The 27,235-nt window shown below is 42.8% G+C and overlaps 2 protein-coding genes across 7 annotated transcripts in view; one reads left to right on the forward strand and one right to left on the reverse strand.

Annotated features, from left to right (window-relative positions):
- The window catches only part of ANKRD27 (ankyrin repeat domain 27), a 92,443-nt gene extending 77,949 nt beyond the window's left edge, over positions 1 to 14,494 (forward strand). For 4 of the 6 annotated variants that reach the window (XM_019505609.1, XM_019505608.1, XM_019505610.1 and 1 more), the window contains 7 exons: positions 394 to 591; positions 5,492 to 5,611; positions 6,193 to 6,354; positions 8,149 to 8,260; positions 9,852 to 9,933; positions 10,409 to 10,481; positions 12,679 to 14,494. In XM_019505609.1, the coding sequence (XP_019361154.1) occupies positions 394 to 591; positions 5,492 to 5,611; positions 6,193 to 6,354; positions 8,149 to 8,260; positions 9,852 to 9,933; positions 10,409 to 10,481; positions 12,679 to 12,954 (1,023 nt within the window). In that variant the 3' untranslated portion in view covers positions 12,955 to 14,494. Of the gene's footprint in view, positions 1 to 393; positions 592 to 5,491; positions 5,612 to 6,192; positions 6,355 to 7,314; positions 7,381 to 8,148; positions 8,261 to 9,851; positions 9,934 to 10,408; positions 10,482 to 12,678 lie in introns of those variants that run through there. The other 2 variants (XM_019505611.1, XM_019505612.1) reach the window with 2 other exon arrangements.
- A 3,069-nt stretch (positions 14,495 to 17,563) lies between these two features.
- Positions 17,564 to 25,533, reverse strand: PDCD5 (programmed cell death 5). Its single transcript, XM_019505614.1, has 6 exons — positions 25,434 to 25,533; positions 25,308 to 25,348; positions 25,141 to 25,202; positions 23,466 to 23,557; positions 20,366 to 20,437; positions 17,564 to 19,838 (listed from the first exon to the last, which is right to left on the reverse strand). Exons 1-6 carry the CDS (start codon positions 25,497 to 25,499, stop codon positions 19,791 to 19,793), a joined length of 381 nt encoding a protein of 126 aa, XP_019361159.1. The 5' UTR covers positions 25,500 to 25,533; the 3' UTR covers positions 17,564 to 19,790.
- Between the last annotated feature and the right edge of the window lie 1,702 nt (positions 25,534 to 27,235).

A 27,235-nucleotide genomic window follows, 5' to 3' on the forward strand; every position in this document is an offset into this window, starting at 1 on the left:
AGAAGGTTTTTAGTCCCTACTAATTATGGATTTTTTTTTTTCTTTCTGCACTTTCTCTGTAGCAATCCATCTTGTAGGAGGGAGAGAAAAATAAGACAACTTTCACTGTCACCGGTTCCACCAAACTACCCTCATCTCTCACGGAGGAGCTCGAATGAGACTCCTTGGACAATACTGTTTATGTCCCTATGTTAGTTGCATATATACCCTGTAGATATCTAGTCGTGGATTCATAGAAAAGTAGGACTGAAAGGAACCTCAGGAAGTCATTTATCCCAACCCTCTGCTTAAACCATCCTAGATAAGTGTTTGTATAATTGCTTTTAAAGACTGCTGAGGTTGGTGGAAGTGATGTGCTCAGTTGTCCGTGACTTTTATTTTTTCTCACAACAGACACTTGCCAGGATGCCTGCTAATGGACTTGGCGTAAATGTTTCAAACCAGGATGGCTTTACACCATTACATGTGGCTGCACTACACGGACATCCAGAATTGGTCTCCCTCTTGTTGAAGCATGGTGCCAGTGTTGGTGCTAGAAATATAAACCATGCAGTCCCTCTTCATCTGGCCTGTCAGAAAGGTCATTTTCAGGTAATTTGTTTTGTATAGCTGCAGGTGCAGGAGCTAGACTTTAATGGGGCATGGGTGGTTCCTCAGCCCTTAGGTAGGCAAGATGTGAAAAAGGGGGTTGAGAGTGAGAAATAGGAACATCCAAGAAGTAGGAGAGAGCTTGGAATAGCAGAGGCCAGAGGTTAAAGAATGGGACTTTCTGGTATAGTCTGCTATGGAGCTGCTTTATGCTGTACAAGGAAGCTGGGCAGAGTGAGGATCTCTTCCTGCTTGGATTTGGGCAAGGATTTGACAATAGCAGACATCTTTGTTTTGAAGAGAGGAGGCAGAGAATTAGACCAAATAGGGGTTTGACTCCTTATGTTGGGTGGAATAACATAGCATGAAGGGGTTTCATGAAGTCCTAGAAATGATGAGGGTATCCTTCCTAAATATTAAATGATATGCAGCTTCCTGGATTTCCTCCTAAATCCAGAAGGGTGGCATGAAGGACAGTGTAGCATCTAGTGGCTCTGCCAACAAGCCTGTCATTTTTGGGTGTCAAGAACGGAAAAAGAATGTAGTTCAAACTGTTATCACTTTACTATACCTCCAGTGCAAACAAGTTACTGGTTCCCTTTACTGCATGACTTCAGACCTGTGCTTACAACACACTCAGGAAAATCAGAAGTACAATTTTCCTGTTTGCATGCATCACTCCTATAATGTTGAAAACACACACAATTTTAAAAGACATGGTTATATGCAGTCTGTCTAATGTACACATATTTGCTTTGTATGTTTCTACGAAGGGTGGAAACATCAACTACAGATTCTTCGAGGAGGTTACTGATCTGAATGGATGAGGCCAAATGGTTCTAATTAACTTATGGGGCCCCAGTGGGAGTTTTGCCATTGACTGCTACTGGGCTTATAGTCAAATCTGATAGACTGTTTTGATTTGTCACTTGCCAGTCAACAGTGTAAATTAGGTACTCTGGAGTAAAGGAACTAATACAATAACCTGTTACACTAATCTGCCATTTCCATTTTTGCATCCCCAAACTACTCTGACACTTTCAAACTTACCTTGTGAAGTATAGCTAATGCAAACATCTAACCGTGAGAAATATTTTAGACATTTAAGACACTGGTTGTTTATATTAAAATGGCTTGTGCTTCAGCAGTTTAAAGCTTCCATCTGCAGATAGAAGGACACTTCTCATTCCAGGATAGACTTGACCATAAATTAAGCATTTTAAGGGTCCTACTAGATTGAAAAGTATTTAGTTTTATGATTAGTCTCCTCACTCCGACACTGTTCCAACAGCCACGCAGTGAAGTAGAAGTTCAGTGTACTGTATTTACTCAAATCCAAGATGAGATTTCCCCCCCCCCCCAGTCAGCTTGTGGCAGCTAAGCTCTGGCTTTGGCTCCAAGCTTGGGGCCAAAGCTGGAGTTGATTGAGCTGTCACCTGTCCCAGGTCACAGTAGCTCATGTGATAGGGTAGGGGAGTTGTGGCAAGGGGACTATGAGGGAAATGGTGTGGGGGAGATGCACATTGGGAGAAGGCATGTGGGGAGACCTATGTTTGGGGTGGGGAGTACGTCGGGGAAACCGTGCAGGCTGCACCTCCGCCAGTTACCTGGGCTCTGGCTCCAGCTCTGCCCTGACCCAGCCAGGCCTGGAGCTGCTGCCACTGTTTCTGCCTGGCCTGGCTGGGCTGGGTTGGACCAGGGCTGGGGACACAGTCTCTGCCAGTGCCAGTGTCACCCCAAAGGTAAGCAGGGGGGGCAGGGTTCAGAGAGGGGTACAAGCAGCAGAGAGGCAGCAATGTGCTGGAGACAGGCTTGAGGAAAGTGGCAAGGGGTGAATTGGTGGGTAGAGGAGCACATGGTGGGTAGACAAAGGTAAAGAGGTAGGGACGGTAGTTACTGATAGGGTACAAGTGGCAGAGGGAACAGGCAGCAGGGAGCAAGTACTGGCATAGGGGGCAAGGGGTGGGGAGCAGGCAGCAGGGGAAGGGGGGCAAGAGGCAAGGGAGATGGGCATGTGTGGGGCAGGCAAGGGGCAGGCCCCCCTCCTACTGCTTTCCCTACCACAGCAGTGGGGGGATGAATTTTAAGATGACAGCCAAATAATTTGATTTTATACATGGAAAATTACAATAAAGTTATTATTTTCCATGTATAGAATGTAATTATTGGAGGCTTGTCTTAAATTCAAAGCTGTCCTGGATTTTGTTAAATATGGTAGTTCAGGTGATTTAATAGATTCTAAACTCTTCTGAGAAGAGATTGTCTTCCTATATGTTGGTGTAGCATCTTGTACTTCCGGATACCCCTCCTAATTGATCTTTTAGCTTAATAGTTTGCCTTCAATGAAAAAGCAAGCTTTTGTGCAGGATATCACTTTGAACAGACACTTAATCATCCATCTCTTCGGAAACAGTGTACCACTCTAAATATGAACTCTGGTCAATCTAATATTTTCCTGTGTTTTTTAAATGTCTTTACTAATGGGCTGAATTCTGCTGTTGCCAAACAAACAAAGCAGTTATCTTCATGGGTCAGTGCTGACCATTTATATTTCACCCTCTGAAAAGAACCAGACTGCTTTGTGAAATAGGCTGTTGAGGATAAAACTGGTACAGGCAAAAAGGAGGTTTGGGTTTTTTTACATCCTAACACCAGAAAATTCTCCAGAGAGAGGGAAGATTCCTGCTAGGCTGCACTCACCCTATGCACTGAAACTGTTCCTATCTAATCTTTCTCTATATCTTAATGGCCTGAAATTATTGTACAATATAAGTGCTGGCTGTAATGGAAGCATCTTACATTGAACACGTAATGAATATCTTGAGCAACTGGAAATTCATACATAATAACTTTATTTATATGTTAGATTATTTTTATTTGGTTTAGACCATTTTCAACCCACATTTAAAAGCTGGTGTAATGTTTAAAGATTTTTTAAAAGTAAAACTTTAATAGCTGACTGCTGGCAGCAGGATTTGTACTAACAGACCTTATGAAAATAGCCCTGCTGAGAGCAAGAATGACTGATTTTAATTAGGCTCTTGTAAGGTTTCTTTTTTTTTTTTTGCTTCAGTGACAGACTTAGTTTCCCTTGTGGTTACATAGTCATACATTGGGTCATTTAAAAATGTTTAGGTTTTTAAAGCCTGTTTGTGCTGCGCTTAGTTCTTTTCTGAGACTGTGGAGTCACTGAGTTGCTTTCATGTGGTGCTGCATTTTTAGATACTTGAGTTTATTATAATGCTGATCCAGGGACTGACCCTGCTTCCCTTTCCATAATTTTAATTGCATGGACCCATCTGATCCAGTGGCATGCATTTCCTTGACTCTCTTTAATGGTTAGTTTGGATTCCCTTGCACCCCTCACATAGCTTCTCCTTTCACAGTTTGAGTTCATATATGCCTGTACATGCAAACTTATATTCCTTTGCTGTTGGTATGGAGTGCTATGTGCTTCAACTCCTTGAAATGTCCAGGGCAAGCAGATTCATCTGGTCTCCTTAAAGCTCTCTGAGTGGTTTACCACATCTTCTTGGATGCAGGTTGAGCAAGTCATGTAAGTAGCACTGAAAGAGAAGAGGGATCTAGTGGCAGCATTGAACAGTCACTGTAGTGAGTGGGGGAAAGGGAAAATGCTATATGTGGGACAGCAGGTGAAGAGCAGGGTTGAGAAATTTGGAAGAGGAAAAAAAAATGGAAAATATGGAGTGTGGAGAGAAGGAAGAGAAAAGCTAAAAAAGAGAGGAAACATCAAAGAAAATGTGAATAAGGGGAAAACAGGACACAAGATATCACAGTTCCTAGGTCCATAAATGCTAGTTCTGAGTGGTTTTAAGCCATGTGCTTCTTTCCTGTCATATATCCTATGACCCTTAATGTATTAAGACAGTGGTGCTCAACTTTTTGGCTCCAAAGGCCAGATGAGTGGTGCTGGGCTGGTCCTCATGCCAGGATTGGGCCCAGTGCTGCCTTCTCCCAACCCTGCATGCCTGAATTGGGCCCTGCATAGCTTTGGCTGGCTCCAGTGCACTGGGATGTAGCCCTGGAGCCCTGCACCACCTAGCACCATGTGTTGGGATCAGGCCATGGTGCCCTGCATGCTGGGATTGGGCACTCCGCTGTCTCCACCCAGCCCCATCCACCAGGATCTGCCCAGGAGGCCTGCTGCCCCCATCCAGCCCTATGAGATGGGATAAGGCCCCACGCTCCCTCGTGTACCTGATCCAGCCTGCAGGACCATGCCACCTGTCCCACGGGCCTCCCCATGAGTCTGGTAACTTGGCAACAGGGCAGCAGTGCCACCATTCCCCACCTCCAAATCTTCGAACCAGGAGGGACAGCTGGGTGGGCCAGATAACATAGTGCAGGGGCTGGATTTGGCTAGCTGGTGGGGGTTGAGTGACCCTGCTCCAACTTGTTTAAAAACCAAAGGAATCATGCATTGTTCTTCCTTTAGGCACTTGAAATAATTAACCCTCCTGTCAGGGGATACTTATACTAAAATTACTTCTTCAGTTTCTGAAAAGGCTTATTCATACCATTCCCCAAAACTGCCATTTGAAAAAGTTAACCCATGTGATAACTTTGGACACTAGTTACAATCAGTGCTTAGATTGTCTGCATAAACCTAGATTGTCTTTAAACCAACTGGGCACAAATGGGAACACCCAAAATGAGGTGCATGAGGTCAAAGGATCCAGATTCTGAATTGCTCCCAGTTTGCATCTATCTCTTGCTGTAAACTACTGGTTCTGGGTATCAGAAATATTCAGCACTGATTTGTGCTATTATAAAATGTATTCTATTGCAAGTGCCATTAATAGTGAATTAAGTGTACTTGTTCTGTAACTATGGCTTAGGTTTGTTAGTGTTTTAAGCATGAACTTCTTATCTCTCCCAAAAGGTAGTACAATGTCTGGTGGACTATGATGCTAAACAAAATAAAAAAGATATACTTGGAAATACTCCTTTAATTTATGCCTGTTTGAATGGCCAGCATGAGACTGCTGCCTTGTTGTTACAGGTGAGATTGCATCCAAAAATGTTGTAAATAGCCTTTTTTGTGAGATTAAGGTAGAATATGCCATGTTATATTTTTAAGCGCAAAACATTAGTATTCATATTCTTATTAAAGATTTTTTCCTTTAAAACTGCTTTAAAGAAAATTACAAACATTTCTTCCTTCCTCCTACACTTTAAACCCATCCCCTGGGGCGCTTTGTTGAGAGAAACATTTCTATAACATTACTGAAGGTAACACTTTTCTTACAGGATTGATTATATAGGAAAGGTATTTTCTTTTAAGAAATCTTTGACTAGCTTCACATATGCTCGTGTGCACTGTGATACCGAGCAGATGTATATATGCAAAGGGAGATGAAGTAATCCATGAAATAGGATAGTGTATCATTGTTCAAAGGATTATTGCTGTTGAACTGACGATTGCACTAATCCACACTTTCCAGATTCCCCATAGCTGAAAGATTTCTGATTCTTTGTTTTCACTCTTTATGCAAAACTGTAGAGATGAACAGAATGATTATGTGCTGCCTCCAATTTCAGCTATATTGTGTTAATAGCATTTTATTTTATTTTTTATTCCAGCATGGGGCCTCTGTTAACCTTTCTAATATCAAGGGAAATACAGCATTGCATGAGGCTGTGATAGGAAGGCACAAAGCATTGGTAGAGCTGCTCCTTCAGAATGGTGCATTGACCCATATTAGGAACAAAAGGCAGTGTACTCCTGTAGACTGTGCTGAGCCAGTAAGTACAAAAGTTTGCTTGTTCCTACCCATTGGGTTTCTTAGGAGAAAATAAAAACATAGGATTGTCACAATGCCATTTCCAGTCGCTCCTAAGGCAAGATATTCCTATCTTTAACAACTAGATAACGTGTAAAAGTTATTCCAGTTGCCTGGCCATATAATAGTAAGCAATTATGTTTGACACTTATTTTAAAATTGATTTGCGAAGTGAAGAGAGAAACCTGATATTTCTTGATTAAACAGCGCTTCACTATGTTCAGGCCACTTCAAACTGGGATTCATCCCACTGTGGGGCCTTTTAATGTAAATTCTGGATTAGTGTAAATATTTATACACATATTAAATGTTCATATTATTTTCAGGGTTGCTATTCACTTTAAAAAAATTAGATAAAACAGCAAGTGAGGACAGGATTTTTTTAAACAAAGTTTTATTAGTTTGCACTTCTTAGTTTTGAGTTTTTCATTTGATGTTTTGCATCTTATTACCATTTTTCTCCTGTCCTCCTCCTTTAGTTTTTGTTTTCTGATATTTTTATAAGTATTTTATAACAAATACTGGCCTATCAACTTATGTTCCTCGGGGAACTGTGCTGCGGTATTGTGGGCAAAATCAAAATAGAACTGATGTATCCACCTCTATTAATTCATCTTACTGAGAAGCTGCCATCCATCTTGGGACCATCTACAGCAGGGGTGTCAAACTGGCAGGCGCATGTTGTTGTATGTCCGTGGGTCTGGTTTAGATGGCAGGCATCTGGGACGTTGGGAATGCTTATCGGCGGTGGCCAGAAGTGGGGCATCAGGACAAAGCGAGTAATAGCTGCATTAACTGTCACTGCTTCTACCTGCTTTCTTTAAAATCCTTCCTTAAAACCCACTTCATCCAGGAAGTCTTCGTATGCTAGTGATCTCCTTGCATTCTTCCTGACTTGAATTGAGATTAGTTTCCCATTTAGGTAAGGATCATACCAATATCTCATCAGAAATCCTAAGTGACTACAGTTGTTTGAAAAGAAAAAAAGGTGGGAGAGGGAACATTTTAAAAAATTAAAAAGCAACAGTCCTTATCAGGAACTGTAGTTACCCTGGGAATAGCCATGCTGTGGGTAGAGGGATTGAGGACATTGTCCTTGCCAGCTACAGCACTTCGGGAATCTAACATCACTGCATGTTTCATCATCTTTCTCCTTAAGTAATGCTCAAGATACCCCTATACAACTGGACTGTTCTGATTAGCTGGGTATGGTGGGAAACCCACATAAATAATGCCTAGTTAAATACACAGATATGACCTTCTCATTAATAACTACTTGCTCTACAATATTAAATTATAAGGGATTATTGCACTTCTCCGGCAGTTAGACACTGCTTTCAGTTTTGTGCCCCTGGGGAATATGATAGTGGCCATAAAGTGTGCTTCTGCCTGTATCTTATTACTGACATTTTTGTTTTATTTATATGTTAGATTAACATAAACAACAGTTTAAATAGCACTTTATACTTTCCCTGACCTGTCAGCTTTTCCAAAATACTGAACAGTTTAATGATAGAACTTCTGTGTAGGACAGGTGTAAACCTCCAGCTCAGTGGAGGTTGTGTTCAAACTTGAGGCTGAAATGCTAATACAATTTTAGGCTTGTATTTATCCCAGTGTGTCTGACTGTAGGTTATAATTTTTTTTACTAAAAGTGATTACCCTACACTGTCTGCATTGATTACTGGAACCACTAATCTGTACAAAGGCTGGATATTATAAAAGTGGTGAAAATAAAAACTTTTTTAAAATTAAGAATTCCAGTATCCTGAAGTTGCTACAAGCAGCACCAAGCAATGCACCAGAATCAGCAGAGGGAGGAGAAATAGACGGTGAGCAGCATATAACTGGCAAGATCAGGAAAAAAGGTAATTGTCAGAGTTTCACTGGTACAAAGAAAGAAAAGGTTTGGAAATTAATTGTTGCACTAGATCCAGTATTGTGGGGTTGTGTGTCTTTTTTTTTTTTTTACAATTAAGGTATGCTTAGCTGTTTCACATGTGTATTACAAATAACACCTAAAATTGCCCTGACTGAGAAACATAGGAAGAGGGAAAGTTGAAAAGAAACAAACAATGTTACCTTGTTTAAAGTACATGGCTGCTTTTGCATACTTAGTACTGTATTTTTTTGCATAAAATGCATCCCTGAATATAACACACATCCTGTTTTTTAAAAGGTACTATGAAGAAAATACTTACCTTGGGTAGCAGTAACCAGGGAGCCAAGCCTATATTTCTGAGCCTGCTGCCAGCCCCATGTGCCAAAGGGCCCCTGGACTGATCCAGCGCATTGGGTCTGGGGCTGCCTGCCATTTTATCCTGGGACAAAATGTGGTTGTTCAGAAATCAGTGTATGTTGTCCCAGGATAAATTTTAAAATGGTTCATGGGATAAGTAATAGTAACAGTTTATCCCAAGACACTGTAAAGTGCATCTGAATGACTGACCTGAGATTGCATCGTTGAAACAATGGTAAAAAAGTAGCAGCATATTTATCCGCCCGAAATAACTGCCTGCCCCTGAACTAAGACCTGCATTGTTTATAATAAGATTGTAGCCATATGGTTATTCTGCCCAAATTGCACATACACCATGTACAAGCTAATCCATTTTAAAGAGGTTCACTTGTGGGGAGAAAACTAATTTTGGTAGAAGTAAGATTTTTAACTTATGTAATGGATAAACGAATTCCAGTGTTGATTTTTGAAAACCTGCTTTTCAGTCTCCAAAATATCATACCTCTGTTGCCCTATAAGTACAACTTAAAACATTTTTAGAAAGGTATTAATAAAATTGAATTAAAATGTAATGGGTTTCATGAATTGCATTTGTGATCCTTACCCTATGCATAACTTACATTGTGTGAAAAAACTTAATGAATTATCTTTTTCATCACTGTTTACAGTTTGCTTCTATCATGTGTATATCCAAAGTTATTAAAGTTTAACATTGCACAAGGACTGTATAAACACCCTGTATTTTGTAGGTTACCAGAAGAGCAAAATTTAGAGCAATATCTTTGTGCTAATGGCAGAAATGTTACTTTCAGGGAAGATTGTGGTTGTTTCCCAAGGCAGTAAAAGAGATTACTAATGAAATTAACAGGTGAGGCAATGTGATGGTAGCTCAATTGATTCTGGTTGGTGGTTTACTCCTGACTGGTGAACATTTTAATTTAAATTCCTTGAACTCAGGAATTATTTTCACTTAGTTAAGAAAATCCCCTACTGAAGCTGTGACAGTCCTGATCAGAGCTATCTTTCTTTTTACAACATAGTGATTTACAGTTTCCAAACCATAAAAAACATTACTGTGGTTCACATCTTTCCTATTAGAGTTCTAATATGATTTTACACTAAATTTCAATCCGTCAGTTTTTTAATTCAAAACTCTGCTTGTTTGATGCTAAAATATGGTTCCGATTTAATTTTGACCTTTTTTTGTTTTAAACCTGTAGTAAATACTAAGCCATTTGAGAAAGCAGATGATCCAGTCAGCAGACGAATTCAACTTGTCCAATCAATCAACAGATTTAACAAGTAAGCATAGAACCCTTGCTGGAAGTACCCAGGGTGATACTTCCCAACAAATGCACAACATCACTCTTCAAAGAAGAAAATGGAGTAGGTGTTTATCACAACTTGGATAAGCCCAGTTTTGGGATTTGGCCATACATTTCCCATTCATTGCAACATGTAGCCAAATATGTTTTGAAAATCTCATCCAAGATATACTTCATGATACTATCTGAGAATCCTGGTAATGATGATACTTAGATGTTAGTCTGCCATTTTCACTTAAACACTAATGTACATAATCTGACAAGCTGTTTTTATCCCCACAAAATAGTAGGCCATACATTTTTAAGAGGCACATGAATCAGATATTTGAGTCTCAGTTGTTGTTGAAATGTTGCCATCTGGTGGCTGGTTGCTGTGCAAGGCAGCTTAGCAGAGACTCTTGATGAGGGTGTGTTGCTTTCTAGTTCATGATGATCCTTTTTGTGCATTTCAGGTCAAAATATTTGCGGAGAACAATAACAAGAGACAAAAGCGTCCCTAATTTTGATGATGAATTATTGCACCAGGTAGGAAGAACGGCTTTCTTGCATTAGCTGTATTATTATTGTTTTGTGTTGGATTAAAATATACTGAAATAAGCTTCTAAGTCAGGTGGGCAAAATCCAGCCTGTAGAGAGATTTTTCATGGCCTGCAGTGGGTCCCTTGGTCCGGCCCAGTCCAAGTGCAAAGGGCAGCCTGGGCCGTGGTGTGTGCAGCCAGTCCCACCGCCCAACGGAGCGCAGCGGAGCTGGGCTGGAGTGGTGTGGTGGTCAGACTCTTTCCCGGCAGCCGCGGTGCCTTCTGGCTGCTTCTGCCGGACCCAGCCCCACTGCCTGGGCACCCTGGTCCATCTGCCCTGGGCCCACCACCAGGGGTGGGACCCGCTTGGGCAGGGCCTGTGGCTAGGACGGGGCCACAGGCTGCTGGGGTGCAGCGTCTAGGAGCAAGACAGGCAGGTGGGGCTCTGAAGATCCCAGGATCCTGGGGCAGTGTCATGCAAGGCTGGGACCCAGGGCAGAGCCGCGATCTGCGATTCACACCCCTGTGACGGGCACAGGTTCTGGAGGCAGGGGTGTGCAGGGAGCAGATCACAGCTCTGCCCTGGGCCCAACCCTGCACTGTTACGGCCCCAAGATCCTGGCCCCGGGCACAGCTCCCATCCTGGCCATGTGCCCTGCCTGTGTCTTCCAGCCAGTCTCCACGGAGACCCTGGGATCATGGGGCTGTGACACCGTGGGGTTGGGGCCAGGGCACAGTCACAGTTCTGCAGGCAGGGACATGTGGGGAGAGCATTGCATCTTTGCTCTGGCCTTGCACTGTCAATGCCCTAAGATCCTGGGGTTTCCATGGAGACGGGCCAGAAGCTACATGGGTAGGCAGGGAGCTGCATCCAAGGCCAGGGCCAGGATCTTGGGGCACTGACAGCACAGGGCTGAGGCAGAGCTGCAATCCCTGATCCACTCCCTGCATCCCCCTGCCTGTGAAACCCGTGCACATTATAGGGGCGTGATGGGGGGATTGTGGCTCTGCCCCAGCCCCAGGCTGTCGCCAGCCCCTGCTGTGTGTTCCCAGCCTCACTTGCCTGTCCCTTGCCTGCCTGAACGCTGCTCCCCACCTGCAGCCCCATCCCACATAAGGAGTTTTGGTAAGCGATTCGGGAGGGAATACTGATCCAGCCTGCAACAACTCGGCAACATTCCCTATATGGCCTTCTCATGTCTTAAGTAGTGATAGATGATACAGGTCAAAAAGAGAGACCAGCTTTGATAAGCCCCCAGAGTTTGGAGGGATGGGCTTCTGAATATGTGTTCCAGGTTAAAGTTGCTTTTGCATTATAAGCATTAAATTGCACATTTCTAGGAAGCGGTTGCTTGCAGTTTTGTCAGTGAACTAGATGCCAGGGCTCCTAAAATCTATCCCATTTGTGCCATTGAATTTCTGCAGTGACTTGGGCAAGCCGATTTATCTGTGATAGAATCCTCTGCCACTTTTAGAAGGTTTTGTTTCCGTTGTTTCAGTAATGGGGATCAGAAATAAGCACTGGTTTGTGTTCTGCATTTTTACTCCATATTTTAATCACTTTAACATTTGGGAGGTGTCCAGTCTGCCAGGAGAATCACCCAGGAGAATCACTCTGATAAACAAAAGAGGAGGAAGAGCAGGTTTGAGAAGAGGAAATAAAAATAATCAAAGAGGAAGTGACCCAAATAGCGAGGTCTTGGGAATAAATACAGAAAGTCTGGCCTGGCATACAAAATCCTAGAAGCAAAAGGGCTCTTTCTCCAGACCCCAAAGTGGGAGTAGAGACAATCTGACTCATTTCAGCTGTCTTGGAAGGGTACAGAGACCAATACTTGTGGTAGATATACCTCAGACATAACTTACAAAGGTATGTGAGAGGTGCTGTGGTCATGTGGACAATGCAGTAACAAAGAGTCATGGGACACCTTGGATTTATTCCTGGCTTTTGCCATGGTATGTGTAATGTCAGGCAAGTAAACTGTATTCCTGTTTCCTTGTATATAAATGGGGATAATAATTATTGTGTTTTGTATGGCAATTTAAATCCTTGCTATATGTCCTCAGTAGTATTTATTATACTGTAGTATCAAAACACCTTGGAATTCATCTTTTAGCGCACATTTAAAATGGAATCATTTGACTTTTGTAGTCAGGGAATCACAAAATGCCTTTAATATGAATTATTCTTCCCCTCCACACAGATGGCTATTAAGAACTTTGATAAAACCAAGTTAAAACCTGTTGAAACATTGAAACAGAGCAGAGCTAAGACGACTGATGCAGAAAGCAGTGGTGAACCTGTGAAAGATGATGATGCAGTAGAAGCTCCTCTTAAAAGTAAACTAATGCATCGAAGACACACTGTTAACGTGGCACTTTCAGCAGAGAATGTCAGTGAAAATTGCGATTTAACCAGTCCTAGCGATCCAAGTATTTCACAATCAAAAGACTGCTTTGACTTGCTTTCAAAACACTGACAAGAAGTGTGAATTTCCTGCCAAAAACAGGAAAACCAGGTGGTGTCGGTATCAATATCCTCTTGCTGGGAATTAAAGAAGTAAATGAAGCTTGCAAGCTGTGCTTTCAAAAATGGATCAGAAGGCTAAATCTTTAGCAGAGACAGAATGTTCTTGGCTTGCATTTTTGGAGATAGAATCCTCTCAGTTTATTATGAAGATGCCTACCCAGCTAATGTGTTACTGATCTCGGCAAACTGAGACATATTGAGATGTCAAAGTATTTAGACAGAAAAATGACTCCCAATTCTATCAAAGCACTTATTAAAAATGATTACAGTAAAGAAGAAAAAGGCTATACAGTAATTCCCAGCCAACCACTCCTGTTTGATAAAGTATTGAATTAGTTTTTCTTCCTTCTAATTTTGTCACTAAATTGGTTGAATTATATTTATTACCAGAAATAATTAAAAAAAAATGTTTATTTTTTACCATAACGCCACAAACCATGATGGTATGTATTTAAATATACTTTCTTTAGTAACTACATCCTGTATGTGCCACTAGTTGGAAAAACAGGGCAGTACAATCCTGTGCACTTCAACCTGGCATAGAGATGTAGACTTTAGGAACATGAAGGGCTAGAAGCCTGCAGCTTTTTATGATGACAAAGCCCTCATTGGTTCCAATGGGATATTTATTTGGACTGGGTCTAGGAGATCCTGTCACAACAGGGCTAGGATGCTGGGAACAAAGCAGGAAGACCTTGACAAAGATCAGCTCTGGATTAATATTCAGATCCCAGTTCAAATGTTTCTTTAGGCAGAAACAAACCTGCCTAATGCACAAAGCTACTTTAATTTTTAACAAGTAAAACAGACAAAAATGTACAACTGTTCACACTTCTGCATGCACACAAGCCTACAGACATAGCCACTGTGTAAGAACTTGTTCCTGCTTGCCTGTTCTTATACGTTAATGAATATTCCTTACTCAAGCAAGTATAGACCCATTTAAATCAATGGGGCTAACTGTCCAATAAAGGTACAACTCATGGAGGAATATGTTATGTGTATTTCAGAGGTGATCACTTTAAAAGATATTTGCAGATAACTAGATGGAGGCTTAGATTTGGAACTTACTTCTTAACATGTTTCGGTTCAAAAATATTTTTTAAAAGGGGATTATAACATAGAAATACTTGAATAACTATACCAGGTTCTTTACACGATCATTTTGGTTTACAGGTGATCACATCCAAGTAGCATTTTGTTTATTTTTATAAACTATTTGTATGGACAAGTTTGGTTCTTTTTACTGTAATGTTGATGACCTGCTTGGGGCACCGTGAAGCCAGAGGGCTTGCTAGAGGATTGTTTCCAAATAATTTTTTAATGTGAGAAGCAAAATGTGTGCAGCCTGTGCGCACACAAGTGTTTGCAAATAAGGGTTGTGTGTATATTTTTCTAAGTAATTTATGAGTTTATCTAATTTTCTAATGTGCCTTGGATTTGTGCCAAATGATGGAAAAGAGAAACTAGTAAATAACGATTCTTGAAAATGCTCTTAACTCTGACCGCTTATTTAAATTGTGACTCTTTTGTACTTATTTCTTGGATTTTTGTGCTTCAAGCGATCTCTTGGAATTGCTACATTTAAGTTAAGTGCCTCTGCACGTTTCCTCCTTCCTCCATGCTAGCATCTTACTGAGCGGACAAAGGGCTGTGTATAAAGTTACAGAAATGTTTAATTTAAATGGGGTATTTCTAGACCTAGATTGCTTTCTTCCATGCTTGTCATTCCCTCCCTGTCCTGTACTGTCCACTCTTTATCACAAACTATAAATAACTTGTGATAAAAGGATAATGTTCTGTGCTTAAGTTGTAGGTATAGGAGATGGGAGATTTGGTCCCCGATCCTGGTCCCCATAACAGTATGAATGTGACCTAAGGCAAGTTGCATTTCTGGTTCTCAATAAAGAATGGAAATAATTATCTACTTAACCAAGGCAGATTGCACAGCTAAATTGCTTACAGAGTGCCTGGAGAGGTGTAAAATCTCATTTGTAAATTTAAGATATGGGTAAAGCTTATCTGAAGATGGATGGGATGGACTCCAGAATTGATTATGAGGACCAACTTCCATTTTTTAATTATAGCATTTACTTACCAAAGGAAAAACTGACTTCATAGCTTGGGTAAGATGTCTTGACAATATGGATGATTAAAAAACATCAGTTCATTAGATGCTTTTAATAGTGATGGCATATTGCCACTGATTATACACAGAGACATGGGGATTAAATAATCAAATAGAACATTGTCCACACAATGACACTAGTTCAACCAGAGCCAAGTCCTTGTCATTATGGAGCTGTTTTACACCCATTATGTTGACTAGCTTGGCAAAAAGTTTTGTTATGCTGTTAATAATAACTGCTCCATTGGGAGATGGAAGTTTTAATCTCATTCCTTTCAGTCTTTTGGAGAAGTCAGAAAAAAGTGAGAGTGGATATGAATTGCTGATTTAATTAGCTGAAGCTTTTTAATTCTGTTAGTAATGTAATTCTTCTAGCAAATATAACTTTTGAATGCAAGGAAAAATCAATTTTAAGATGCTTAACACTCCAAATGCATTTCTGTGCAACTGATGAAGCAGCTTGGGTAACAGTGTTTATTATAAAAACTCTCAGCCTTAAAAGGTATTAATAACCTTGTTGCAGTTGTTATGTGTGACTGGTATAGATAACTTTAGTGTTAGTGTCTTTGCTGTTTCCAACTGTATCTAATTTACATGAGAAGGACCCTCATCTGCATCCTCAGCCCTTTGCGTTAGGGATGCTACTGCAACTGCTTACATAAAAGAGCTTCTCAGAGGCTTTAGCAATCTTATACTGAGCCTTTCTAATAGGGAGTTGCATACTTATTAATTTGCTTAGCAAGTAGCCTTGAGCATGTATACATCAGAGCTACTGAAGCACTTTGAGACACAGTGATCAAAGCTGAAATGTTGAACAGAAGCTTTCGAGCATTGATTAGGGTTTTTATTTTTAAAGAACGCCAAACAGCAATCCTATGTGCTCTGCCATCCATTATTAAACAGTGCCTAAAATCCATCACAGCCCACACATCCCAATCACCAAACAAGCACTCACAAGCTCTTCAGCCTTTCCTCAGCGGGCTTGTAGCCTGGGCTGCCTATCCGAACCAGCCAAAGTGAATTCCAGTCACAGATGGGCCCTCCCTCGAAAAATGTTCTCCCCATACTGATGATACTTGGTGTCTTTACAGTATGGCTGTCCACAACAGAGCAGCAGTCCTTCAGGTAAGTGGGCTCCAGACTCTTATTTTTGTAAAACCCATCTATTTTTTTTTTCCAGCTTAAAATGATGATGGCTTCCCTCTGCCTGTCAGAGGGATTAATGAAGTGCTAGGGGTGCCTATATGTGTACACTGAGGCTGCTTAATGCATCAGAGCAGATTTGATTAATTGAGTCTGCTGGAATGTGGTAATAATTGTGCTCCAGCAGATTCCAGTGGCAATGGGGGTGCTTTAACTAAAGCGTGCAGGGATGCTTACACCTGTGATGCTCCAGGTGTTTTAATTAGAGTGGCTCTGAGAGTCACCCTCTGCTTCCCAGAGTTTGTGAATCAATGCCCTACATGTCCAACTCTTATAACCTAGTACAAAAAGTCTTCCTTGATTGAAATAAGTTAATTTAGAAGGTGCAGGAACCTAAAATGTGTTTAAGGGCTGTTTTTTTTAAAATCAGTATTACTGCACCTAACCAGAAGGAAGGAGGGCATAGGGAACCGATTCAGAAAGAAATAAGCAGGTACCAGGTAACTCAAATCAGTTGCTTTAGAACAGGGATAGGCACCTCCTGGCACCTGTGCTAATTAGTGGCATGTGGAGACATTTTTCTCAGAATGCCAGCTGATGTGTTTGGAAATTTGTTTTAAAAATGTTTTTTAAATTGTTGCTTCGGGCTCTTTGCCCCCTACCGCAGCCCAAGTTTGCGGAGCCCCAGGGCAGCCCCTGATTCCTGCCCAGCCCCTCTCCTTTGGCTGTTGCCTTCCCAAGGGCCTGGCTAGGCTGGCCTGCCCACAGCGCTTTTCCCTGCACTGCCCAGACCCTCCCCAAGTGCCTGACCCTAGTGTGACAAGGTGTCTGTCTGCCTGCGTCCTAGCCAGGCTCACCCTCCCAGCCTTGGGCCCAGGCTCTTCCCAGTCTGGGACTGTTGGGGAGGCTTGAGCACCCCAGCTGCTGAAGTGTCACTGCCTCCATCCAGCCAGATGCTGTCCTGGATCATGGGCCTGAGCCACAGACAGTAGCAGTGGGAGAGACCTGAGCAGTGATGGACATACACTTTCTCTTTTCTCTCTCCCCTTTTTCTTTCCCCCCCTCCCTCTCATCACAACATGCTTAACAAAAAAAAAAATACACGGGAACAAAAGCAGTAGATGAAGTTTTATTTATTGTCACGAGGTTTAGAGTTTTTAGAAAACCTGGTATTTACCGTATGTAAAAAAAAAACAAGCAAAAGCAACATTCATGATTATTACCTATATTAATATGCAGTGCATCCTGCCATGTAACTCCCACCCTGGTTTTGTTTTTCTGACATGCCGGCACTCTAGCACCTTACAAGGGAGATGGTGTGGTTTTTTTCAGCACTCCAGCCAAAAATGTTGCTTACCTGCTCTAAAAGATGTAAAAGGGCCACTATGTGTTAAATGGGTCTTAAATTAATTTGAGTTATGCATTTTTCCTGATGTGGGTATACCCAAGTCCTTTTTAATATAAATATGCTTGCATGCTGAGAGCTTAATACAGACCATGATAGCCCACATTTTGATGGGAACATAAGCAATTTTCAAATAACAAGAAAATGATGCAAGTTTATTTTATAACTTGCACAATTAGAATATAAAACCATCGATGCAGAAATAAACATCATAGCAGTGCATATAATTCATCTCTGTGATGGCTCCAAACCAAGCCAAGTTAGTTGTTTTTAGTAAAACAGAAGAGCTGGAGAATACAACAGCATTTATCATAGGTTGCCAAGGGAAGCTTTCTTGCCAATGTATAGTGCTGTCACAAGTCTCAAAGCTGTATAAGGTTTTTTCTGGTATTATGATGATTGGTCTCCAGCAGAGGTGGCCAAACCACAGCTCACAGCAGGGGTGGAGGGGTTACCTCCACTCCAGGTTGCTCAGCATCCCCCCCCGAACTTGTGTGGAGGATTGGATGTGGCTCCCAGGGTAACTCTGGCCACCCCTAGTCTACAGTGACAAAAGCAAGTTTTACTGTACAAACTAGTTTGGCTCTCTGAAAGGCCACAAATACATATAGGTTTCTAACCATCAGGAGTGTGGCTCTGGAACAGCTTTCCAGCAAGAACAGTAGCAGCAAAAAACTCATTTTAAGATGGAACTTGAGACATGTATGAATGGGATTGTATAAAATGGTTGTAGTATGCAGGAGCAGGAACTGGATTAACTGGTGCAAGAGGTCCCTTCTATACATTTCCAAGGAGAATATTTGTAAACAAACAGGCCTTTATATTTGCATAAAACTACAAATGTTTGTCAGCATAAACATTTGTATGCAAAGTGTTGTCAAAGCTCAGAATAAATACCCTTGTAGAAACAGCCAGCACTACAGCCCAGTCATGATACCATTGAAGACAAGGAAGTTACTGGATATTACAGACTTCACAAGTTTAAAGGAAAAAAAAGCAAACACTGACTATACTAATCAGATATTCTTACAATATTCACATAAACACATCAGGTGAAAATGCTTGCTCTGTTTAAACACTTTTATTCTGTTCCAAGCCCATTACAATTGGAATTGTGTACACATCAGAAAAGAGATTTTTGGTGTAAAAGACCTCTCCCTTTACATGTTTATTACACCACATAGGATGTTACAATATTTATATCACACATTCCCATAACTGTATTTTCAAATAAAGGCACATCACAGGGCTAATTTTACTTCTGCATGCAAGTCAAAGGGAGTTTAGGGCAAACTGTATTGTTTTTTTGGGGGGAAATACTCCAGCCATTTGATAAAAATGGAGGTAGTGTAAAAACTGTATGATACCACGTATCTGAATAGTACTGTTAATTAGTTATTTAATCAAGTTTAAACATTACTGAATATCCACTTTAACTTTTAAATTTGTTCTACAGCAACAAATACTTATACATAGCCCATCAGGTTTCTCTCTAAGTTGTATGACTGATACTGGGTACGTTTTCCTCCAGTAGACTTCTTACTAAGAGGCTGTCGGAACCAATGCCCCAGCTCCACTACTTCGTTCCCCAAACACTTTATTCTACATGACGTCCAGCAATGGTTCCAGGCAGCTAGTTTGAGATCCAGTGAACTGCTGGATTAACCCCACACAGTGGAGATCTTGTTTCTAAATCAAGTACTGTGATTTAGACTGTGCAGGGAATTCTTTCAGACGGTGGCTGTTTGCAACCTAATACCTTTCCTCCCCACCAAGTTATAGGATCTCCTATGGTGGCAGCAGCAAGATAATGGTGCGCAGGTGCCAGTGGCATAGCTTACATGCTGAGCAGCGTCAAAGGAAAGCTCGTGACAAGGAAGCAGTGCAGAAACCCACACCACTCAGGCCTCTGATACTACAAAAATGTAAGCTATAAAAACCCTTTCTCTAATAAATTTATTTTACTGAACATGAGTTCATTTATTGGCCTTTATCAAAAAAATTACATAAAGTACATACACGTAAACGTTTTCAGCGCTATCATTCTGCCTGGTACAGTATGTTCCTTGGCCTTTTCCTGGCAATTTGGCAGACACACTTACAGTAGCATTTAATAATCATCCTCTTCATCAGATTCCAATACTTTTCTTCTGTTGAACTAGAAAGAAAAAATTACAAAGAGCACAATAAATGCAGCATACAACAACTTAAAAACTTGAATCTTTGTAAGGTAGGAAAACATCCTATGGCTATACTAAAAGTGTTTCCTGGATCTTTTACTAGCATAGAAATAACATAGAATTCAGTGAGCACCACTGATGCAGGAGAAGGTAGAAAAAATAGCTACTGCTATAATTTAAATCTACCCTCCCTAGCCACACTACTTTAATGTGCCCATTTTGGGGGTAACATTACTACTACTACTTCTACAAGACCACAATTTACAGTTCTTGTCCTGTGAATGCATCTCACTCCTGACACTAAGCCGTATATGCATATTATTACATCATTACCAAAGAATCCTATGACTACCTGCCAACACCTACCAGTGGAAAAGCAGGTAAGTAGGGGAGGAATCAGCTGACCAGCTCTGAAATGGTATTTATTATGCACATCGTATTTTCCAGCCCATGACTTCTTCTATCTGAGGACATCTTATGTTGTGTTTAGGAAGAGACCATTTACCTTTACTGTGGTTTTCTTTTCTGTTTGCTGGCTCACTTTTTCAAGTATTTCTATCAAACCTTGTTCCGATACCTAGGAAGGCAAAATAAAAACAGAATTAGTAGGAAAGAAGTGGCTTATTATCTCAATTGAATCAGCAGTATTCCATTCTCTTCCCTACATGTGCTTGGAAAAGGTGTTCAATAAACTACTCAGACTAAAATATTAGTGGTTCAAGAACAAAGAAGTTACTGGTTATGCTGAATATTACTACCACTAGTCAAAAAATATTCCTGAGACAAGTTATAAGATAACTAACAGAACTGCAGCATTTCCAAATCACTGGCAATCAGTATTTTAAAAGGTGGAACTTTTCAACAGGAACTATTTTTTTAAATTAGATGGTCTCTAGGAGCCAAATCAAGGACAGGTAGAGTTCTCTTAAGATCTGGATTTCAGAAACTGAGGTTGTAAATACCTTGTCTTCCAGAAGACCTTAATTCCCATCTACCCAGAACCCAATTTACAGCTGTTTTTTGGTGTAGAGAGCCAGCCTCAAGAGCTCAGCCATTCTCCATTCAGCATTTGCTTTTGCTGTAGTTTTGAAAAAAGAGTGATTAGTAAATGTAAGAACTTATCTTTATCAAAACTGTTGCGTTGTTTTGTGAAGTTGTGTGGTAGCTGGCACACTGCTATGTGACCATGGCATAACAGCATCAGCTAGCTCATAATATAACAAACTACATTGCCCTATTCACTTAAATTTATAGCCAACCTCTGAAATTTTACTACTTGCATAACTAAGGCATTAGATCTGAATCACCCAAGGAATATGAACACCTTTTGCCCAGGATATGTATCTACTCTAAGATGCAGTGGGGAATGCAAGAAGTAGCGTAACTGATAGAATTGTATTGCTTGTGTCACGCATCGAAAGCAAAGCATCATTATAACTGGTCTTTGTGCAGCTGGTATAATGTGGAAGTGTCTATTACAGAACTGTCAGTCTTCTTGGACTTTAAAAACTATTAAGCCATTCTCTGAAGGCGGAGCAGGCTTATACTAATACAGGTACACACTTGTTTACATGTAAGTGATTTCTTGTTATGCAGAATAAGGGATCCAGGATTGCTTAACTGCTTGCTCCAGTTCACAGCCTACCACGTGCTATTTCTGATCTTTTGGTATTTCATTATTGGAGTGAACTTACTATTGATTAGCAGGGATCCTGGTTTTCTGTTTCCCACAGAAAAACAGAGAAAACCGGAGATTTCCCCTTCTAGCAGAAAAACCTGCAGATTCCCTGCTTTTGCAAAGAGCTCTGCAGGCTGGTTGAGCTCCAGCCTGCAAAAGCTGCTTACAAACAGGGCAGGAAACCCCCAGCCCTACCTGGAGGGGGAAAGGCAGGGCCTGAGACTGTCAGCCATGGCTCCACTCAGTTCAGCATCACTCTTCACTCCTGGAGCCTGAGGTAAGTGGGGCTTGCAGCGGGCTGGGGGCCCCTCTGGCAGGGCTCAGGGAGCCAGCCCCGGCCCCAGCTGAGCAGCAGTGGGGGAAACAGCTCCATGCTGCTTCTGCTGCAGCTGCCTGCTGTTGGTGGCAGGGAGCTGCGGACTTGGGTCTCTGGGCCCGCAGCTGGGGGGCAAGAGGCACGAGTAGGGCAGGGGGGGCATCAGCAGGGCTAGGGGATGCTGCAGGGGGATTTTAATTTTAAACCCCCCCCAATCCATTTTTAATCAGAGAAAACTAGGATCCCTGTTGATTAGTTTGAGTGCTCGATTCCCAGCCCTTCCTTGGTATCTCCTCTACTTGCACTCAAGAGATATGCATGCAGAACTTGAGTGATGTAGTAACAGTACCGCTGAAATGGCTGCAGGTGTGGTAAAAAGCTGCATCTGACCTTACCATGACAAGTGGATTCACTCTACCATTTGTATTAATTACACAACCAACAAGAATAACAGTAGCATTGGCTAATACGAATTTTGTCCTCTTTAGTCCTTTGATCCTAACCTCTTCCCCCACACCACGCAAACAAAAGACATGGAAAGACAAGAATTAAATACAGGTTTCCAAAAAATGTAGAAGAAAACTATTATTTTAATAAGTTACAAAGTTACAATGCCAAGTAAGAGCTCTATGCAAAGAGAGGATATTTTTTGATCCAATGTAGCTGCTATATAAGCCAAAACATTTCAATAATGTTATGTACTTAGTGAGTAGCGCTCTCATGTCATGAGGCTATACCAGTGGTCACCAAACAGTCAATCATGATCAACTGACCTATTGGGGAGCCCCTGACAGCTGACCTCTGTCTGGGGGGCTAGGTCCCCCAACTGAGATTGACTATCAAAGGCTCCACAATCAGAAGTGGCAGCATGCACGTGGAGAACAGGGGGGCCAATCCCCCTCTGTGCCCCCTGCCACCAGGTGAGTGGGGCCCCAGAAGCTGCATGCACCCTAGCAGAGGCCTGGGGGCCATGTGCCTCACTGACGTGTGTGCAGGGAGAGGTGGCTGCTGTTACGTGCTGGGCTTTGTGCTCTGAGCCCTGCTGAAGCTTGGAGCACAGCAGCACCTGCCTTGCGCAGATGGGGAGGGGGGGCGCTTGCCCTGCAGGCCTGTGCTGGGGTGTGTACAGCAGCAGGAGCTGCTAACCCTAACCCCCTGCCCCCACACCTGGATGAGCCACCCGGCCCCTGACCTGCCCCTACCCCGGCCCAGCTGGGGCCCCACTCACCCCGCCCCACTCTCTCCCTCACCATGGAGGCCTTGATTTGCCTCCGTTCCCCCAGACTTGACCTGCTGGGTGGGCTGTAGATCCTGGATTGCCCTTTACTTCAAAATGTGATCTTCACTTTAAAAAGTTTAGAGACGACCAGGCTACACAATAACTGACTTTTAAGTTAAATTAAGCAGAAGAGGAGGGCTATTTGGCCATTCCTGAGGGGTGCTGGTTTTTTTTTGAGGATGAAGAAAACATTTCTAGATTGTGAGGTAAAAACCTTCTCAAACTACATAACAGTTATAAGTGTTAACATCTCAAACTTGTTTCTTTGGGAACAATAATCTGAAAGTAACCCCAAGCAAAAGAAAGACCCAAACTAACATAATTTAACTTACTTTTCCAGGTAGCTGTCCAAATCTTGCCATCTGTATAAGATAATTCTCCACAGCTTTTGCTTTATCTGGCTTCACAAGTGCCAAATTGCTTACTGTAACAAAAACAGGTTTACTTTTATACTCTACTACATTCATCTAGCCTAAAAGTGATAAACACATGACACAATTCACTCCTCTTTGTGCCAGGTTCTGAAACAAGAATAAGTGGAAGGGGAGCAGAGCTTTAACTTATACAAAACTAAGGGCACTTTTACGCATACTCTGGAGGTGGGGGGTGGGAGGTGTTTTAATAAGAACGGCTCTGAGAGCTATTCTAATTAAAATGCTGCCATGTTTCTGTATCAGTGTCCCTACCCTTGAAAATGGTGTGGGTGGTGCTTGAACTAAAGTTCACTCAACAAGCTTTAGTTCAAGTTCCCCGCACTACCACTTTTAAGCTCAGCGACATGAGATGCAGGCGGCTACTGGAGGGCAGCAATTGCCACCCTCCAGCAGACTCCGTTAATCAAGTCTGCCCAACCGTGCTAGAATTCCAGCAAGTCAGACTGGCCTCGGCACTCGTGTACAGGTGCCCTAAGGTTTTACTTTTTTGTACCTTACAACATTTGTTCCGGGTTCAAACCTGTTACTGTCTACGAGACAACCTGCAGGCATTTGTCTCTGCCAATGTGTCTATTAATGCAACCAAAAAAGCCATACTCTCTATCCACTACTTATTCTTGTAAGTAAATCACAAAACCGAATTTAATAAAAATAGGCAATGGAGCAGGAGACTGTTCACCTCTGGACTCCTGTCCTATTGAAGAGTTATGACCAAAGTTGTTATCATTCAAAGTGGGTCTTTGCCACACTGTCCAAAGATGTGCATCTAAACATACTCAATATCCTAAGGCAGTGCTTCCCAAACTTTTCCTCAGCATGACCCCATTTATGGCCCCATTTCTTCAGCATAGCCCCCCACCCTGACAACCCCCATCTGCTGATGTGACAACCCCATTTGAGGTCATGATAAACACAAGGCACAATTCCCACGTTTGGGAAATGCTGTCCTAAGGAATAAGCATCTATATTGTATTAACCCAACAGCAAACTCTTTGCCTTGCATGGACATTGGGGAAGAGACCCTGATTCTCACTTCAAGAGGCATCCTTCGAAGTCTACTGGAATAGCGTGGGAAAGCTGGTACTGCCGCTACGTTTAAAGTCTCCCTCTAAAGAGGCACTGAATCAATCCAATGCCACTATTTGCGAGGACCAGACTTGTTCCTAGTTCTGTTATAATAAACTATCAGAGCTTAGGGACATTTGCTGTCCAGCACAAAGACTGACCTAGGACTTATTTCTTAAAACAGACATCACCAAGTGGATTGCGGTGATGCATTTCTCTTATTTCTCCACCTGAACACATCGCTCTGGGGGCTTGATTCAGGGTTGTGACACTCAACCCAAGGGCCCCACCAAGTTTGTTTTTCTTTTTAAATGGTGCTGCAAAGAGACCAGGAGCTCAATAAGCAGAGGGATGCACGCTCTGGCCTGCCTCAATGCCCCCATTCCCCCAGCAAGAAGGGAAAAAAGCTGCGCTATCATCTATACATCTGCATTTTGCAGTTGGGTGCTGATGGAGGAAGACGACACGACACTTGGGGTGGGGGGAAGGGCCCCGGGGGGCTGCTTACGTCTGGCGCGGGCGGCTTGATCCAGGACTTGAGCTAAGATGTTGTTTCTCATTTCGGCCTCCCTGCAGAGAAGAGTCCGTTACTCAGGTGGGGCGCGCTCAGCAACCGCTCAAGGGCTGCGGGGCCAGCCCCGCGCCGCTCCCGGCCCCCTCCCAGTCCCCTCCTACCTCTGCTTGGCCTCTTGCTGCGCCACATCGCTCGCGGGGTCCTGAAAGACAGCGAGGGCCCAACGCCCCTCAGTCACCGCCCTCCCCCGCGGCCGCCCTCGCGCCCCCCGCTGCCCCGGGCCTCACCCCGTGCTTGGCCTGCAGCTCAGCCAGGCGCTGCTTGCGGAGCGCCTCCAGCTCTTCGTCCGCCATGTTTGCGCGCGGCGGGGCAGGGGTCGCGGCTACTGCGCCTGCGCGCAGACCCCACCAATCCACTGCTGAGCAGCCGAGCGCCGGCGCCGCGATGGGGCGGGGCCATCTGCTGGTCTCCTAGCGACCGGCTCCGGGCCTGGGTGGGGACTATAGCGATGGCGTTTGTGCCATCAGGTGTCTCGCGGTGGGACTGGCAGCCCAATGTACATCGTCACGTCTGTGAATTGATGCGGCACGTGCCAAGGCTGAGGTAGTCTCGGGAAGGCTGCCCTGACTTTTGGGCTTCCCGTCAGCGCTTCCTTACGGCGGCTGGTCTCAAAATAAAGCTCGGTTGCGACTTGCATGATCAATGACCCAGTTCTCACTCCCTCGCTGGTGAGTGACGGTGAACAGTATACATTAAATAAGACGTATTTGCATACGCATCGGCATACTTGATTTGCAAATTTTTTTTTTTGCAGTGTACATTAGTTTTTCAGCAAAATGCAATCATTTTGAGTTTCCAATACAATCATTTCATATTTAAGACCTGGCCACGCTGGGTGCGGCTTCAGGGATCCTAGTTACCCGGCCACTGTTCTCAGCCCTGTTCTCCCTGCTGCTCTGCTGCCTGTCCCCTCCCTGCCACCGCTGGGTGGCTCCTGCACCTGGGCATGGAAAGGTGACAAAGGTCTTCAACCTTACGCGAGCTGGTCTAAGCTCAGGGTAGCAGCTGGGGTTGCCAGCCCTTCAGGATTGCCCTGGAGTCTCCAGGAACTAGATATAAATCTCCAGGAGATGGCTGACAGTCACGCGGGAGGTCAATGATAGAGCATTCGTTAAAATAAATATTACATGTTGAATCCCATTTATACAGTAGTCCAGTGGGTTTTAAAAATGTAGTAGTAGTAATAGTAGCTACTAGTGATGGCTGTGTGGCAGTGTTCCCCCTTCCCATGTGGGAGATCTGGCTTGAAGTCCCAGCAGAGGTGACTTGGGGTGAGTGAGATAACAAGAAGCAAATCTTTTGCTTTCCTGATGTAAAGTCTACTCAGTACAGTAGATCAGTCATTAATGTCATTATGTCATGGGATGAAACCCCCAGGAATAGATTCAAATAGAGCTGGCAACCCTGGTAGCAACAATGGATGCACCTCCTCATGGTGCTTCAGTCACGCCTACAAGCATTGCTAGCTCAGCTCTCTAACAAAGCCATAGATACTACAGGTGCTCACTGAATGACAGCATTTGGTCCTCAGGGATAGGAAGGGCTGCAGGTTTTCAAATCATATTTCTGTAGACACTCAGAGACAGTTCATTAACAAGAAGCAGTTGTGAAGTACATCTGGTGGCTTGCTGTTTCACGAGTTGAATTAAAATATCGTGCAGGGGAGGAGCACTTAGCACAGTGAGATGAGTTGGCTGTCCTTTTGTGGAGCTGGAGTCAGTCATTCCTACATCCCACACTTGCACAAGCCCTGAAGTCTTGAATCCATTGGAAGACTTAGCTCAAGATACGCAGAGAGCCGACTGGGCCTACTGCCATATCCTTATATTTAAAATAAAAGTATTACCAGGGAGAATCGGTTGGTCTACGGACATAAGGTCTAAGGACATGCCTGAGGAAGGGTGTTTGTGCCTGAAAGCTTGCAAAAAACATTTTTTTCCAATTATTTAGTTGGGCTAATGAAACATATCACATTTACCCAAAGAACCTTGGCTGCCTCTTATCAGGGAGACCTCATTTCTGTTGCTGT

The sequence above is a fragment of the Gavialis gangeticus genome, unplaced genomic scaffold (assembly GCF_001723915.1).
Source record: "Gavialis gangeticus isolate Ggan-Ray unplaced genomic scaffold, GavGan_comp1, whole genome shotgun sequence".
Lineage (NCBI taxonomy): Eukaryota > Metazoa > Chordata > Crocodylia > Gavialidae > Gavialis > Gavialis gangeticus.

What these genes read in the sequence shown, in the direction of transcription:
- PDCD5 (XM_019505614.1), bottom strand. Translation starts at nt 25,499, where the DNA reads ATGGCGGACGAAGAGCTGGAGGCGCTCCGCAAGCAGCGCCTGGCTGAG. An exon ending in TTGGACAGCTACCTGGAAAA is followed by an intron (nt 20,438 to 23,465) that starts GTAAGTTAAATT and finishes TTGCCTTCCTAG; the next exon opens with GTATCGGAACAAGGTTTGAT. An exon ending in AAAAGAAAACCACAGTAAAG is followed by an intron (nt 19,839 to 20,365) that starts GTAAATGGTCTC and finishes TTTTCTTTCTAG; the next exon opens with TTCAACAGAAGAAAAGTATT.